At 35.4% G+C, this 17438-nt stretch overlaps 1 protein-coding gene across 9 annotated transcripts in view; it reads left to right on the top strand.

The window, feature by feature from the left end:
* SLC25A21 (solute carrier family 25 member 21) overlaps positions 1–17438 on the top strand; it is a 234150-nt gene that overhangs the window by 205311 nt on the left and 11401 nt on the right. For all 9 annotated transcript variants that reach the window (XM_040701959.2, XM_046941954.1, XM_040701956.2 and 6 more), the window contains 4 exons: positions 322–388; positions 5460–5519; positions 7212–7319; positions 11451–11615. In XM_040701959.2, the coding sequence (XP_040557893.1) occupies positions 322–388; positions 5460–5519; positions 7212–7319; positions 11451–11615 (400 nt within the window). The remainder of the gene's footprint in view (positions 1–321; positions 389–5459; positions 5520–7211; positions 7320–11450; positions 11616–17438) is intronic.

Raw genomic sequence — 17438 nt, 5'->3', positions numbered from 1 at the left:
ACATCAAGAAAACAAATACAGTGAAATAGTACTTCCTCCTCACTGTCAAAATTGTCCCTCTTCTTTCAAATATTATTTCTTGTCTACTCCAGAAAATTTGACTGAATTTTTACTTTTTAATTGCTGACTTTTGATTGTCTGTTCACTAGCTCATAATAGAATAGGTAATACACTAGTTAGTAAAGCAAAGAAAGAGCATTACTATTATGTGATTGTATGTTTGGAAAGGTTAATTGCTTTGCCTGAAAGGGAAAATCGAATTGGCAATATGGCCAATCTACTGTTTATCCATACAAAAAATGATGTTTTTTTCTTCAATAGATTGCTTGGCTTCTACAAAGGAATACTCCCTCCCATCTTGGCTGAGACACCCAAAAGGGCAGTGAAGGTAAAAAACTAAATCAACATGCTTTTCCCTTTAAAAACATAAGCAAGAAGAGCAGCTCTAAAATATTGTGTTTCTCCCACACTAATTGACATTTGATTCTTCAGATTCTTGGGCACGTTGATCTTGATTTTTACAAGGAGGAAACTTTTCTGTTGAATAAAAACTCTACTTGATTAAGAAGTGTAGGATAGTGCTTTTAAAATTAGGATATTTTTAATCTGTGAATATAATATTACTGAAAAACAAATTGTGATTAGCTTATACAAGCAAAGTTTGTACTTTGCTTGTATAAAAATACTAGAAGCCAGATTTTAGCTTCACAGTTACCTCTGCTTTAAACTTTAGTTGGAAACACCTACCAATTTACGAAGCAACTAATACTCTGAATGGCTTAATAAATGAACACAAGAACAATTAAGGAAGCCTTAAGTAAGGAATACTTAAGTAATACTTACTTAAGGAAGTAAGTATTTACTAAGAAACTTGAAGTACTGCATCTATAGGTTTTAAGTGCTGCCTGAAATTTTTCTTATACTCCAAAGAACACTCCTGTCTATATTGTTGCTTTTTTCTAGGTTGAATATATATGTGGGTACAACTTCCTATCATGCAAGGAGCGTTTTACTCCAGCTCTCTTAAACTTGAAATGGATGCTAGCCTATAACAGTGTATTCAGTGTCAAATGTTGATCTGATTTCCTTTTATTATCCCCTATGTCAATTTGTAGATCATTGTTTTAGTACCACTCCTGCTCAAAATATATCATTACACCAATTTTTTTCAGTTATACCCTACGATCCCTTTTATCAAAACCTCCTTATCATCTTACAGTTCTAAATCTATAAAAGAATCCATTATGTCTTTCACTTCACAACTTTGAAATTTTCTATAGTTGCATCAAATATGTTTAAAAGCAGTTACCATACAGAACATCTTGATTTTCCTTTCTTTCTTTTTTTGTTTCATTCTAAAAAACTGCACATGATCCTGAGCCTTAGCCTTCTATTAATCATTCATATTCCAATTCCTTTATAGAGAATGAATGTTAGTATTCAGTGCCAGGATGTGACCTTGTGGTAGGAGTTCCACTAATGTTATCTTCTTGTTTGTATTAGCATTTTAGATGCAAATGATGTCATTTATCTCAAAATTATTTGATACATAACTAAGCAAACTGAAGTTCAGTTTAATGGCAAAGTGATAGTGAAGAAAAAAGGATGATATTTAAAAGCTTCCTAATAACTTGTTTTCTTCAGACTGTGATGTTTTGGCGGTCTCTCTATTTCATTGCCGTAGGAATGACTCAAAGTTCATCTGATCATACATTTCAGATTCCAGCATATATTTAGTTAAAATACAAACCCAAGTTTGATTTGTCTCCTACCAGCCTGTCATCCAAAAATGACAAATCACTTTCTCTTAGTCCTGTGGCTTAGTCTCCACAATATTTAATATAGTTATAAAATAATAAAAACATTTAAATTGGGAGAAATCTCTGTGGGTCATCTAGTGACCTACTACCCAAAGCATGTCTGACTTCATAGTTAGAGCCTTGTCTAATTGAGTTCTCAGAATTTTCCAGGATGAAGACTGCAGCCTGTCTGTGCTCTTGCTTCAGTGCTCAATTGTTCTAACTGTAAAGAATTTTACCTTACATTCAATCCAAATTTTCTCTGTTGCAGCTTTGCCTCTTGCTTTTTTTTTTTTTTTTTTTTTTTTTTTTTTTTTTTTTTTTTTCTGTTGTGAACCACTGGGAAAAGTCCGAGTGTCTTCTCTTTAACCTTTCTCTAGATGGTGTAAGACAGGAAGTAGATACCCTTAGCCTTCATAACTTCAGGGTAAACAAATTCAGTTGTCTCAGCCTTTTTTTGTACATAATAAGCTTCTTAAATATTTTGCTGCTGCTGCTTAGTGGTATGCTTTCTACATACTTCTTTGGCATTAATGTGAGGGCCCGTTACAGTTTCTGAAACTTTGAGAGGCAGGTTTAAATGCTAAACATGCTTTTAAATTAAATCATTGAATTCTTAATTCTTTGCACTATTCCTATAAACTTTTTGCTGTTCCAAGGACACCAACAGGGCATTAAGTTCTCTTGAGATAGCAGCTCTGTTCTATATTGGAAGAATAGGGCAGTGCAATGATGTACTGATGTACTTATAAGATCTTGGATACTGAAGCTATCTAATGTCAGATGTTATCTGCCAGCACCATTTTTAACATCCAAGTAGAGTTTGAATCTATGCTTTGGCCCAAAGAGAATTAAGCTTGGCTGAAATTTCCACTAAACTTGTTTGGATATAAACGTAAAACACTAATGGAAACTCACTGCTTCCTCTGGCTCACTCTCCACCTTTTATTCTTCTGAAGGTATTCCATATTTCAACAGGCCCAAATATGTCCTTTACCCATCGCCAAACTGGCTAGGGTCATGAAGGACTTTGTCAATGCCTGTGTGTTTGAGGCCACAGAAAGCACAAAAGGTAGAGAGGCAACTTTTCTGCCTTGGTCCGAGTTTGTAATAAACTTTTTTGAAAACTTCTAGATAAGGTGTCTTTTATATCTCATAAAAGTGTATAGAGAGTGAGCAAGGCAGGTTTTGTACTAAGAAGAAATTTAATTTTGCTGTTGATTTAATTTTACTACTAAAAATATATTTGCCTGAAACGATTATTTGCAGAAAAATATAAAGCTGCTAAAACAAAACAAAACAAAAAAATATAAAGCCATAGTTCTTCAGCTTTCATGTTGTGTCAAAGATTCAGTTTCAATTTAGTCAAGTAGGTTCTCATGTCTGTCTTGCTATTTCTTTTTATTCTTTCTCTTTCCTTCTTAAAAAGGAAAATAGGTACTTCTAGAAGATGAAAAGCCAGAGTTTATAAATTTATGTTAGATTGAACTTGGAGGAAAGAAATGATGATGCCAATAAAATGGTTAACAGATGAACTTTGGGGGCGATTTATATTGTTCATGCATTCCCAGACATCTTGTTTCAAGCATATATTTTTACCTTAGTGTTATTGAGACATCTGGTAAGTACTTTGACTATTTTCTGTGAATTAAAGTGTATCTTTGCCAGATGGACAATATTGGTTATTATATACACAAAAGCATGCATTAAATACGTTTATTGTGAATTTTTTTTATCTTATTTATTTAATTAATTAATTATTGCACAAGGCTGTTAACTTAATACAACCTTAGAGAGAAAGACGAATTACTCTTTTTTTAAAAACAACTTGGATAGATATAGATAGTATAAATCTATATGATATAGCTGGATACTTTCGGCAAAACTTTATATATACTAGCTACTCTAGTATATCCAGAAACATTTAGATTGGGTTTTACTGCTATTTATTTATTTTCTTTGAAAAATGATATGAAGCATAGTTACTATTAAGTGGTTATTTTATTTATGACTGTAGGAAGCTATTGATTTTTAAGGTAAAATTTTTAAGACCAAAAAATTGCTATCAATGTATTTTTGCCTTCACTACAACCATTTTACAGATCTGTGACACTATGGAAAACATTAAGGAATACCAGAAATTCCATTAAAGGTTAGGAGGGTAACAATGAGTAGGAAGATGCTGGAGAGTGAATAAAGTGAACTTTTATCACAATAAGAGTTGAATTTAGTTCCAATAAGTAACTCATCCACCTACAACTGATGCTTTCTCAAAGATTTCCTTTTACCTATAAGTAAAATGATATCTTCAGTTATCCAATAAGACAGACCTACAGTCTAAGAAAATCTTCTATCTTTTCTGATTGTTGTCAGTCAGACAGTACAAGCCAGTACAGTGATTTTAAATATATCTTTGGATTACAGTTGTAATCAAGGCTCTGTTTCTACAGCCTTTTCTGCAAAACATTGTAATCCTTTTTGATAATAAAGAAGCATATATCCACTGGCTAGACTATTTGATCCTTCAGGTTTCAGTATTTAAAATCTTAATTTTATGTTATAGAAGTGTAATACATTTTCTACTTTTGTAAATATGGTGTTATCATTAACACCTGTATCTCTGCTGTATTCAGTGAGATCCTAGCATCTTTTTAGATTAAGCAGATCTTAACTGAAGAACATTATTGAACTAGCCGCAGGACAGAGTTCTAAACAAGTTAAAATGACAATATGGTGCCTATTACTCATGTTTCTGTACTTGTGGAAAGGCTCTTTTGTTCTAAGAGGTCTCTGACAACTGAGCCTGAGAGGCTGAGGCTATCTTCACACCCCATCATTATTCCTACTGGAAGACTTTTTCAAGACCTCATTCCTTTGGCTTTGAGAAAGCTTTATCAGATTTCAAACCACAACCCATTTATGAGTAGTTATACCCACTAACCTTATGTTACGTTTCTTGCCTTTGCTTGTTTTTCATCCCCTTGCATCCTCTCTTTTACTAGACTAAACAAGCATTTTGTCTCCTTCAGTCTTCATTTGTAAATAATCTTTAGGTTCTCCTAATGATACTGGTAACTCCATTTTGAATATGCTGTAGTCCAAGATCAGCTTTTTTAAGCAATAGTGTACAGAATGAGACGTGCGAAAGACATGTACAGAAAGAGATGTGTCTCTTGACAGTGAGAAACTATAATAACATTTTCCATCATTTCTGTTGAGAAGTAGACCAATACAGGAGAAATACGAAGGTGATTGCAAAATGTTAAATTTAATACAAGGGTGATTTCTTGTGGCTGTAGTATCCACTACTAGATTTAAACCGGTATAAGAAAATTAGATGTTAGAGGAAAAAAATAATGAATTGAAAACAAAAACTGTGTTTTAAGTGAACTCTTATATGAAATATTAATTGCATTTATGCTGATGTTGTGCATGTTATACTTCAGTCCTGAAGCCTAATCGTCTTCATTTGCACGTTAAACACTGATAGAGTGAGCAGGAAACTCGCTGAAAAATGAAAAATGGCTTATGTTTATTTTTCAGAACTGCACATGACTACTTAAGATATGTGGTAGTGAAATATTGTAATTTGATTTACTAACTTGTGTAGTTGACTCATGATTTTTTTCCATGCAATTTCAGTCTAACTTGTCTTTATAGTTTTTCACCTTTGAACAATACAGGAAGCTACTAGGATATGCATCTTTACCACCAGGACTGGTATGTATGACAACAACACTTCATGTTCTATTTCAATACATACCTACTGAACAATCCCATCTGTTTCCTTCCATACTGGAAGCCCAAATTTTAGGGGGTACACAAAATGTTTCTATACTAAACTGTAGCTAGCATGTGTTGTCTGCTCTGCTCATATGTAAGGTTTAATTCTACAATGGTGACTTTTAGAATAAGGTAATTTTGTAGGTATTGCTACTTTCTATAAGTGATATTTAATGCATATTTTTCATAATAATGGCATGACAACTATATGAAATAGCATGACAACTATATGAAAGAACTGATATATTACTGGACATGCTGCAGAGTTTAGGGCAGTGAAAAATTCCCAAAACCAACTGTGTTAAAATTTGCAGGAAAATCTTGAGAATGTTGCACATAAAACAATAAACACAACATTGCTGATCAAAAGCTGCTCCAATTCATATAGCTGATGAAACACCTACCAGCCATCCCAATGTCCTTGCACATTTTTGGTGCATTTTTTACTACCATAGAGGCATTTTTGCTTCTAAGGTAGGCATGATAGGGAGAAAAAAAATGACAGAGAGATTCTGGCCTAAACTACACAGAATTCCCATAGGTGCCTCTACAGAACTCCTTCTGAGAAAAAAAAATACTGTAAAAAGAGGGTTGCATACATTAGCATCATATTCCTGCTGGTTGGTGGTAAAAGGGATAGATTATGTTCCTACCTTACATTGGAAAAATTGGTCTGTTGGTAATATGGTAGTATGGCTGGAGGCAAAGGCACTACGGATAAAGCCTGCCACTACCCCTCTAATCTTCCATTCTCTTTCTTGAGCTCCCTAGAGTCCTGACTCAAAACCCTCTGTATTGAATGAGTTATTTTTCTCACTATTGTTTTTTCCTTACCACTGGTTTCCTTGAATTTTGACGGATAGACTCAGCATATTGTATTATGGTCCTGGGACTCTTTTCAGCCCCTTGAAAGTTTAGAGACAAGAAATGGAGGCAATAAAATTATAAAGTGATCACAAATATTAACCACTCTGATTTTTCTTAACTAATAAGAATATTTAAATTATTTTTCTGTTACAAAATATATACATGTATATATCTAAAAGCTGTTTCCTGATGGAAAGCAAACTAGTGAATATCACCATTCTTATGGCTGTAATGTACCATCAGCTTCTAAGAAGATGGAGATAATTCACCCTTTGAAAGAATGTTGACATTTCCATTTGTGCCACTTATTCCCATCCAAACCTTTTCAAGATGGTTGTTTACTTAGGGGGACTTTTCTTCTCCTTGCACATTTTGACTAAGTACCTCACTTCTAGCTTTCTCCCTTGTTGTGTGACTGCATTTATATTTGCATTTTTACTCAGGCTCCACCCAAATATAATAGGAGGACATTATTTTTCCATGTTTTCATAATAAATCAATACCACAGAGTGCTATGACGTCTTATTTTGCATTTTTTGGGATGTGGTTCATGGCTATTGTCATATTGTCTTATTGTCTTCATGAACTGTCAACATCCAATCAAGGTCTAGTTTTTTTGTTGGTGGTGGTGGTGGTTTTTTTTTTTGTAGTAGAATACTGACACAAAGCTAAAGTATTTCATTGTATTCTTTCATTCAGTTTCATAATCTGAGTATATTTTACTATTTCATTTTTACATATTGATTGACTTAACTTTCCTAGGCGTTTGCAGTTGCTGGCTTGGGATCCGGATTAACGGAGGCAATTGTGGTCAACCCTTTTGAAGTAGTAAAGGTTACCTTGCAGGCAAATCGAAACAGTTTCACAGAGGTATGAGAATTGCACTGCTGTTTGTTTTGCTTTATTAAGTGTCGTGCACTTGAAAGTTTGTGTTTAGACCAGAATATCTATACTGTAGCGCGCTGATGCAAATGATTTTCCCTCAGACTAAGCGGAAAAGGAAGAATGAGATAAAAGACTCATTAAATTATGCTGTCAGATGTGCATCAAGATGCATACAGTACTGTCAGCTGTGTCAGTATTTCCACTGCAGATATCCAGTGCACCTCTTTACTCTCACAGTAGCCATTAGTACAGCACTGTGAAGAATTGTTATCCTGAAGTACAAATCTGAGACTCTTACATACATTTACCTTGGCAGGCTCTAGACCTCTAGTGAGAACAGGGGGTTGGCATAAGACACTGAGGTCCAATGCCCTGGGCAGAGTCCAGCTGGTGTCTTTTATGTTGAAATGTAGCTGGTAGATTTCACAATCTTGGATGAATTTACTGATGTTAAAAGTAGCTGTTATGGACTCTGTAATTCATTCAGAGAAGCACACTCCTAGAGAATAAATTTTATAACATTTGGTGAATTTTTGTTACATTCTCAATGCATATTAGAGATGTCGAGTTGCCGAAGGTCTCTGGCATTTTTTAACTATGAGCAGTAAAGCCACTGAAACAAAGGGCTCATACTGTACAAGAAAAAAAAGTGTTTAGTTACTGCAAGGAGAAAGCAGTGCATGGGAGGATTTCTATCTCAGGAAGGTAATATGAAAAGAAATTACAGACTACTACTTCAGCTCGTTGGCTCCTCTGTAAAATAGGCAGATATTCTTGATCTTTTTGCCTCATGATTGTGAAGATGCAAGTGATCTTTCATACTGAAATCACAAAATGTATGGCTCTGGATGAAAATTCATCAGTACTTCACTTTGAGAAAACTAATTCCTGTAACGTTATGAGACTGATATATCTTTTTGTACATTTTTTTCCTGTATTTCAGACATTATAACAACGACCACAATGTTTTAATAAGCAAATTTTATGCAATGAATGACTTTAATTGCCACAACCCTTTCTGACTAACCTTCAGAATACACCAATAACCACAGTGTAGCTGTTCAAAAACAGTCTGAGTTGTATTAAGTGAAAATTCCTTGCATTCAATTTAAATGCATATTTTCACAAAATCCAAATCACAATATAGTATCAAACAAATAAAAATCAAAAAGAATACTATTGGAACTGCACTAGGAACCTAATTTACACTTAGAATATGATTGAAAGTATCTATTTGCCCAGATATAAAAAAAATCCAGGGGTCTTAAGTTCTTAAATCACAGATATCCATTTTAAATATATATTTTAAAAAGGATTATGCTTTTAGAATTTGTTGTAAATCAGAACAACTAGTGGCTTCAGTACCACAATCTCAAGTTCTCATTAAGAACGTGTTAAAGGACATTCCATACAAAACATGTAAACTCAAGCCTACTGGAAGAAGCACTTGCATGTTATTACAGAGTGTAGGGTAATGGTACACTCACTTCATTACCGTGCACTGTTTTTCTAAAAGGTTTAAGTAAGGTATGTACCTATCCCATTGTGCAGCTTTCATATTATATGATGAAACCTAATGCAGGTCACATATTTCTTTGACTATTGTATTGTAATAATAAATACATCTTGTTTAAAGGAACAAGGAAGAGCATGAACACATACACCCACACCCAGACTCCTGTACACCCCCAAAACAAATATTCACACAGTACAGTGACAGTTGAATTATTCTGTGGTACCAGATCATCTTTCTAGGGCTGATAGGTTTAAAGAGGAACGATGCAATAAATCACATATTGGCACTTTTGTCATTTGGATTGCTACAGTTAAAAATATTGCAATTTTTTGTTTGTTTGTTTAGATAGAAGTCCCAATTTTTCTGTTATTTGGCTTTCTCTTTTTGTCTTTTCCCTGTAGCCATGGAAAACTGACTGGCTATAGATGCTGATGTGATTATAAAAGTCCTCTCACTTGACTTTACAAGTTTCTGCTCTAAGACAAGATGACAGTCTCCAGATCATGCTGTCTAGGTCTCTATTAAGTACAAGTCAGCAACTGTCTGAAGTGAATTAAACTCTGGTTGTTTATACAGCAGATTTCTTCAGGTCCTTTTGTCATCATCATGGAATTTAGAACTTCTGTGTCATGATCAGCTGACGTTTTAAATGTCTAGGGTAGCCCTCCTTATTGCTAAAGGACTGAAAAATGAGTCTTTTTGAGTAGCTCAGTTGTAGATGTAGACTTTGCAGATGTAGACATTAGGACTGATGAATCCCATCTCAGGTGTTCAGCAACTGGCAGGCGTTCCTTGAGTCAGGAGTAAATCTGTATTCAATATAAGACAAAGGGATACCTTACTATTAAAAGCTGCTCTCTTCAGCTTAAATCACTTTATTTCAGACAACTAGTATTGTTTGTTTGTTTTTGTTTTTGTTTTTAAGATCTAATCTTCATTTTTTTGTACAAGAGAATAGATGCTATTGCAAGTATCTGGACCACATTCCATGTTGGGAATCTACACTTTTTAATAGATTCTGATTTGAATCCTGGGAGTACTTAGGAAATTGAATTTAGTAAAATGTGTTCAAAGCATTAACAGGATAATATTGATTGCTAAATATGAAAAAACAGAATGAAACCTAGTATTAAAGACTAAACTTGTCAGTCACCTAAATAAGCAGTAATATGCTGTGTCGGTTATAACAGGGATAATTTGGCTGATGGTGTTGATCTACTACAGTGATATTTTGAAATGAGAAGGCAAAAAGCAAGTAAACACATCAAAATTAGCAGTGTTCACAGCACTGTAGTCAAAATTTTTCTGTATTTTCATGTTTGAGCAGCCTAGTCAAAGTCACCTTTTCCCTTATAATTAAATATTTGATTACCTAGAGCTGGTTTTATGCTTTGGAGAAAACCAAACACACATCAACAGTTTTTTGAGAGGAGCTTTTCCATAATTCTGCTAAAAAGAGATCTAAAACATCAGAAATATCATCAGTAGTATCACAGTATATTGTGGTACAGCTCAAATGTGTACTTAGGCAGGCAGATAGTGTCTGAGGAGCTCATTGTTATATAAGTGGATCCTGAGGAAGTTTTGTCCTTTCTGGATTTCATTAGGTAGCAGTTGGCTGGTTAAGAGGATTTCTATGCCTTTTGGACATTATTTTCAAAACAGGATTTCTAAAGTCAATTTCCTAAATCTATACCTTGGAATATAAGTGAGTGTTGTGATTTTCAAAATCTGACTATATCTTTTATGTCAAGTTATTCACCAGGAGTGCAAAGCAGGATTTCCATTAAATGCTTATGGGAAAACAGAATTTATACCTTCTTTTCTAGAGTTTCATTACCACAATATTAAAGTTCATTGCCTGCCTCTGTGACAGAAAATCATTTAACATGTGATCTAGTTTTAAAAAGTTCTGTGTACTCAGTAACTCCTTCAAGTCAGTGTTTTAAAATTAAACATTCCCAGATAGCATATATGCCTTTTGTCATCTTTCAATTCTATTTCTAACACTGAATCTGGAACTGCCAAACTGCTCAACACAGATATTTATATTGTCCTTTGCTGCTCTAATCTGTGGCTCCCAACAACTTGCTATCCTATCCATGGCTCAAATTATTTCCTGTTCCAATTCTGTTCTTTCATCACTCCCTTGTAGTGCATGTTCCTGTGCCATTGGTTTTACTTTAGAAGCTTTTTTCCTAATCTTCTAATTGTCCAGAATTATTGTTGTATATACTCTAATTGTGCAAGGGTTTCATCTGTCATAATCTTAACAGCACACACTGTGATATAAAAAAAAAAAAATACAACTGTTGCCAAATTCACACATCTGATGCCATGAATTTCTCTATAAAATTTAACTAACCTTTTAAATGATGATTTTAAGATTGCTTTCTTTGCTTTAGGGATGTTTTCATCTTTTTTTCTGCAATCAGAAAAATGAGGAATCCTTTTTTTAATGAAAAAATATACGGTGATACTTACAATAAAATGACAAGAGCTGGCAACACTGTGTTTGTCAATGGGATTGAAATGAGGCAGAGGTTATTGTTTTCTTTTTCTAAAGATGATCTCTTCCTTCCTTTATTTAACTTGTGTAGCAACCATCTAGCTTTGTTCAAGCTCAGCAGATCATCAAAACTGATGGTTTGGGCCTCCATGGACTCAACAAAGGTCTTACTGCAACACTGGGCCGTCACGGAGTTTTTAACATGGTTTACTTTGGATTCTACTTCAATGTGAAAAACATTCTTCCAGTCAATAAGGTAAGTTTATCATACAGTGGAGTAGACAAACAGATAAGAGGTTTGACAGTTTGATTAACACTGTATTTTACAGTGCAAAGCTGTGCAGTGATGAACTAGTGACTAACATATCTCCCTGTTTTGCATAAATCTATAGCATTTTCATGGCAAAATTTGTGAAGCAAAGTTCTGCCTTTTTAAGAAAAGCTGAGTGTAAACAAAGTAATCATGTTTGAAATCACAATTTTATGAATATTCCTTTATACCACAGTAGCAAAGTGAAAAGGCAGAAACCAGGTGCAAGTATGTTATGCTCATGTTAGGTATGTAAGTGCATTGTTATGCTTTTGTTTGTTTGTTTGTGGTAAACTGGACTAGAAAAGAAATATCAATTTCTAGAAAATTTCTAAATACTCACAAAATAAGGTGCCAAGCTTGGTGAGCATACAGAGCTGCAGTATGGAGGTATCCTGGCCATGTACAGATCTATTTACCGAAGGCAGCTCAACCTAGTCTTGAAAGATGACAGGACAGGTTTACCCATGTGGGAGGGAACCAGCCCAAAACAGGACTTACGTGGTTATACACAGAGACTTTATGTAGAATAACTTATGAGTAAGCTGAGAAAAAGAATAAAGATGTAATTGTCCTTGAAGAAATTTTAGTCAGTATTCTCATATAATTTTATATAAGGGAGGCATTTCCCTTTATAACAAAAGGAAATTTTATGAATGAAAATGTACTAATACTGGAAACTTTCTAAATGGCTGTGTGAACCACAACTAATGGTTTATTAATGACTCCAGTGCATTACTTACTGAATTGTGTTTTCACTAATGTGATTTTTAGATGATGACAGTTAAACAGTCACAGGTGTAATATGTAGGGATATTCATATAAGAAGCTGCAATTTACATCAAAAGGGATCAGTTTCTATTCCCATATGAAGCAACACCTCTTTTTTTCTGCACTTCTGAGTAGCCTGGTATTTTTGTTGGCAAGACTGTATAAATGGAGAAAAGCTCCACTTCTTATTTGCAGATCATTACAGTAAATTGAATTGTTAAAGAGCAGCTAACCCACAAGTTTCTGCAAGTTTATTTTAGTGTATTTAAGCATACTTTGCAATGTACTTTAATCATACATTATAAAAACTCAAGACATAAGAATAGCTTAATACAAAGATAGGAGCAAAGACATTTATTCTGATGAAAAGATGGAAAATTGTAGTTACTATGGTGAACACTCAGAACCATGTGCATGTAAAGACAGAAACTTATGCACAACTTCTGTGGAAATGCTGCCCTTTACCTGCATGGTAATGGAAGAATAGTAATAGTATTTGGTATAAGCGTTGTTTCCTAGCATTTCAGTATAAATATGTATGTACAGCACGTGATTAGAAAGATTCAGAGCTTTATGACCTGTGAGAACTTAGCTCTTTGTACAGATTCTGTATGACAAAGAGAATTGTTAACATCTAGAATATAAATTTAAATAAATACAGACAGTGAAAGAGAAATTACTTCAGTGGTGTCACCTGGTGACCCAGCTGTCCTGTATATGCTATCTGTGATCTGTATACAAAGAGAATGTATTAATTACAAGCGGAGAGGTTTGCACTATGCATAACAGTTGTGAAGTGGTGTGTACAGTGGCTTGCAGTGGCTACATCTCAGCTAGTAAACTGAGCAGCATCACTGAAACACAGCTGTGTGTGCTGCTCAGCATGCCCTGGCCCAAAACAACTAGCACAGTTCCTGGGTATGGCCTGGGAGTTTGTGCAGGCAAGGAGCTTAATAGGACACCATAGACCAGCTGGCAGCCATGCCGTAGGCAGTTCTGTACATACAGATGTAGCCAATAATTCTGATCAAACTCCCATTAAAATTGATACAAGTCTTACCCTGAGTTTAACCGGGTGCAGATCAGGCCTCATCTTGCTTGTGCCAGCCAACAGTATGTCATAGATGTTTATATGCATTGAACTTTGCTTCAGTGATTGGAAAATATCAGCATTCAACAATATGTAGTGATCTATAACATAAATATTTTCTGTCAGTAAGCCAGTAGTAGAGGCTGAGTTATCAAACCTGTACAATAAATTTGATAGAATCTGTTACGCATTTAGTCTGAAAAATTAGTTGTAGCTTTTCATGTTTTCTCACGTTTGATTTCATTATAAAATCTAATTTGTTCACTTTGTACATTTCACCAAAAAATAAAATCTTGAAAGTCAGACTTGTGATATTGACAAGCATATAAAAATTGTGGAATAAGAACAGTATACTTGAAATAATTCTGGCTCTTGACTATGTATTTGCTGTTCACCTTCTGTAGCGTAAGTGGAAAAATGTATGGAAATGTCCATATGAGCCTTTTAGCTGTCAACAGTGCTAAACTGTGCATTAAATTTGCATCCCAATTAAGGATGTTTGCAGCTTATTTTGCCAAAAACAATAAACTTTTTATGTTGAGTGGTCAAATGATATAAATGACATGTGTGGGTTGTAAATGTTCATAATGAATAATTTTTCGTATGTTCAGTCTATTCTGCTAAACAGACCATTTACAGCCAACCTCATGCTCAGTTTACTGAACATGGAATAAGCTAGTCTTGTTTCAATTGCCACTAATGTATCACCCATAGAGCATTAACGGCTATGCATCTGCACTAGCAATCAAATTAGTCTGAAAATTTATATCGTCTCAGTTTTATGGCACATGCTTTTATAGCATGCTTCATAGGCTTCCAGCAGCTCTTGCTTTTTTATTTTATCATAGTTTGGTTTGATGGCAAACATTAGTTTCATTAAAACCATTGCTCACTACCACCTCCAAGTGGCTATCGTATTTGTTAATAATATGAAAACAGTGCCTGGTGAAAGCTCCCTTTGAATCATGGCCAGCTGCAAAACTCATTTCAAGTCAGACACTGCCTGCTGCAGCTGCCTCCTGTTAAAAGGGAGCTGCACTGGGCAGCAGGAGCTGAGCAGGCTTGTTTTGCCATGGAAAGGGCCCTAAACTCCTATAGGCAAGGAAATGGACTATTCAGTTTGGCAAATAAATAAGATTGTAGAGAGCAGATTTATTTCCAGTTGTTTTCAGATCTACACCAATGCAAAGGGCATGTGGTGCAACACAGTTGAATAAGTAGTGAAACAAGGTGATTTAGGAGAAGGCTGGATCAGAGTGGAAGAGAGAATAACCTCGGAGATACTATGCAAGCTCAAGTTTCAGGATGTCCTGTCAACTAAACAAAATGGCAGCGCTGTACCCAATACAATGTCAGAAGCCACCCTCTGATCATAGCTCTCCAGCTGAGGTGTCCTGAGGCAGTTGAAATGATAACCAGTGTTATTTAAAGGCTTCTTCCCTGGCCATCATCACCGCACGTTGTATCATAGGGGGAGTGTCCTTTGCTATCTTACCTTCTCCGTGTCTGTGGTATTCCTGTAGAGGCACACTTGTAACTAAGTTCTTACAAGACATACAGATGATCTTGTAACAGGAAGAGAGAGCCTACAAGCATCCCTGCTAAGGGAAATTTTCAGTGGAAGCTTGTGCTTTATATGAAAAAAGACCATGTAAATCTTAGTCTGAGCCTGCACCTTTCTAGATACAGAATCAATCACAAGACAAGAACATAGGACATCAGCCTTTTTTAGTTCCAATATTCATGATGCTACTCTTTTTTTTTTTTCCTGTTTTGTAACTAACTGTAAAACTGAAATTGATGATGGATAACAGATGGATGCAGTGGGTAAGCAAAAAGATGTCCATTCCAGAGTGCCAGTTTCTGCTTCAAGGAATTTTAAGGGAGTTGTGGTTAATGTCTAAATGGTGCCTTGAAGACATGACCTGCTTGTAACCCCTACAGATTATGAACAATCTGATGACCTGTGTAGACTGACTCTCTGTGGGAGAGCTGACTGGGGTTACAACAGAAGGTTCATGTGAAATTGACTGACTGATTCTGTTTTTAGCAGCGCAGTTGATGGTCTTCCAGGTAGCTGTGCCTTAGGAAGTGTAACATCATGCACTGAATATTGAATATTGAGCACTCTCTTTTGGGTAAACAGAGCATCACTGGTATAGGTGGCTATGGGACCAGTACAGAAGGTGATGGAAAGATACAGTCAATATAGAACAGGTGAGCAGACAAAGGGGTTGAGTTTCTTTTGTCTCTTTGGTATTTTACTTTCAATGGTCTGACAGTAAGCTACAACAATGTAACGTTCATTAAGAGAAAGAAGTACGGATCAATCTGCTGTTTCTCTTGCCAACTGTACAGAGTCTCCAGAATTCTGTGTATTTTGTATTCAGTGACCACATTTTTATCATCTCCTGGATTTTATTTATTTATTTATATCAAAAATTCTTTGATGTAGTTTGTTTGTTTTAGGACTAAGTGGAGGGGAGTCCCAGCTTTGCCTGAAAGGTCCGAAGGATTATGGCAAAAGAGTAGATAATAGGTAATAATACTATCTGTAACTAAAGATTAATAGTTGTATCAGGAAATTATATTGTGAGGGGGGAAAAAAGATCACTGGTAGGGTTGCAGACTGTTTGAAAATGCCTGCCCTGTACAGCACACAGTCATCTCACTCTGGAGAATAGCCAGGACACTTATCCTAGTAGCTGTCACTCATTTTATTATGCTGTCAGCCATCTGACAGATGGATTTTAAAAACTTAAATAAATGTCTGCTGCAATGAGATTGCTCTCAAGGAGGAATTGGAGATAATGCCAGTGTGAAAAGGCACGTTTAATTCAAACAAAATGCAGCTGTGACTGCATGTTTCGGAATGCCTTTCATGAATATGTTTATTGTTGTTATTATTTCAGCATTTCCTATGCATCTTGACAAAGATCAGAACATCATTATACTAATCAGACAGCAAGCTATAGTTTACACAATGAGGAGTTTACAATGTAAATGCATGAGATGTTCAGAAGTTCAGGGTAAATAAGAACATGAAGCTGTTTGTGATCAAATGTTGAGTAAGTCGCAAACAAAAATTATGACTATTCTTTAAAAGAATCACAGTGTGATATTACCACAACAGTGACAAGACTTGTTTTCACTTCTCATTTTCACACTCTCTGGAGCCTTGCAGTGAATCTACATTAAATTCTCTTCATTTCTGCTGATTTCTGCTGAAAGTCTGTGTGCCTCCAAACCACCTGAATACACCAATACCAGCTTCTCCCTCCCTCCTAGTAGAATATGATAGCATTTCTTCCCAGCTCTCCTCTGAGATTCAACGTTATGGTCTGTTTTGCTGCCGAACACTTGATTATAGTCAATATAGCCTAGGTAAGGTCTTGTGGGACCTCTTAGCTTGCTATAGGAATTCCTGTGCTTATTGCACCTTGGCCAAAATGATCAAGCAGCAACTCTACCTCTAGTTCCTCTTCAGCCCCATCATTCCAGCATGTGGTAGGTAGAACTGCAGAGCTGGCCAAACCACAGTCTTCTGTCTTTTAAAGTCTTCCTTGTTGTACAGAGGGAGATGGATGTGCAGCCTAAAGTGCAAAGCCTCTCAGTTCTGTTCCTTGCTTCTCTGCTGACCTATTATGTCACATTGAGCAGATGTATTTAGTTAGAGCAGTTATTTCACACTTTTATGCATGCCACCATGTACGCTCACACTATCTGTCTCTACCATCTACCTTATATACTTTGAGCTGTTCCTTTGGAAATACTTTCTTCACTGTATATAGTGAGTGTAGTATTCCACCTTTCATCCTTTGAATTGCATCTGGGATAAGTATCTAAATCAGTACTCATGTATCTACTATGGAGAGTGGTACCATATTATCTATTCTGAAATTAATTTT

This window comes from Gallus gallus, chromosome 5, assembly GCF_016699485.2.
Source record: "Gallus gallus isolate bGalGal1 chromosome 5, bGalGal1.mat.broiler.GRCg7b, whole genome shotgun sequence".
Lineage (NCBI taxonomy): Eukaryota > Metazoa > Chordata > Aves > Galliformes > Phasianidae > Gallus > Gallus gallus.
The sequence above is the reverse complement of the archived record's forward strand: the minus strand, read 5'-3'. Positions and strand labels throughout refer to the sequence as shown.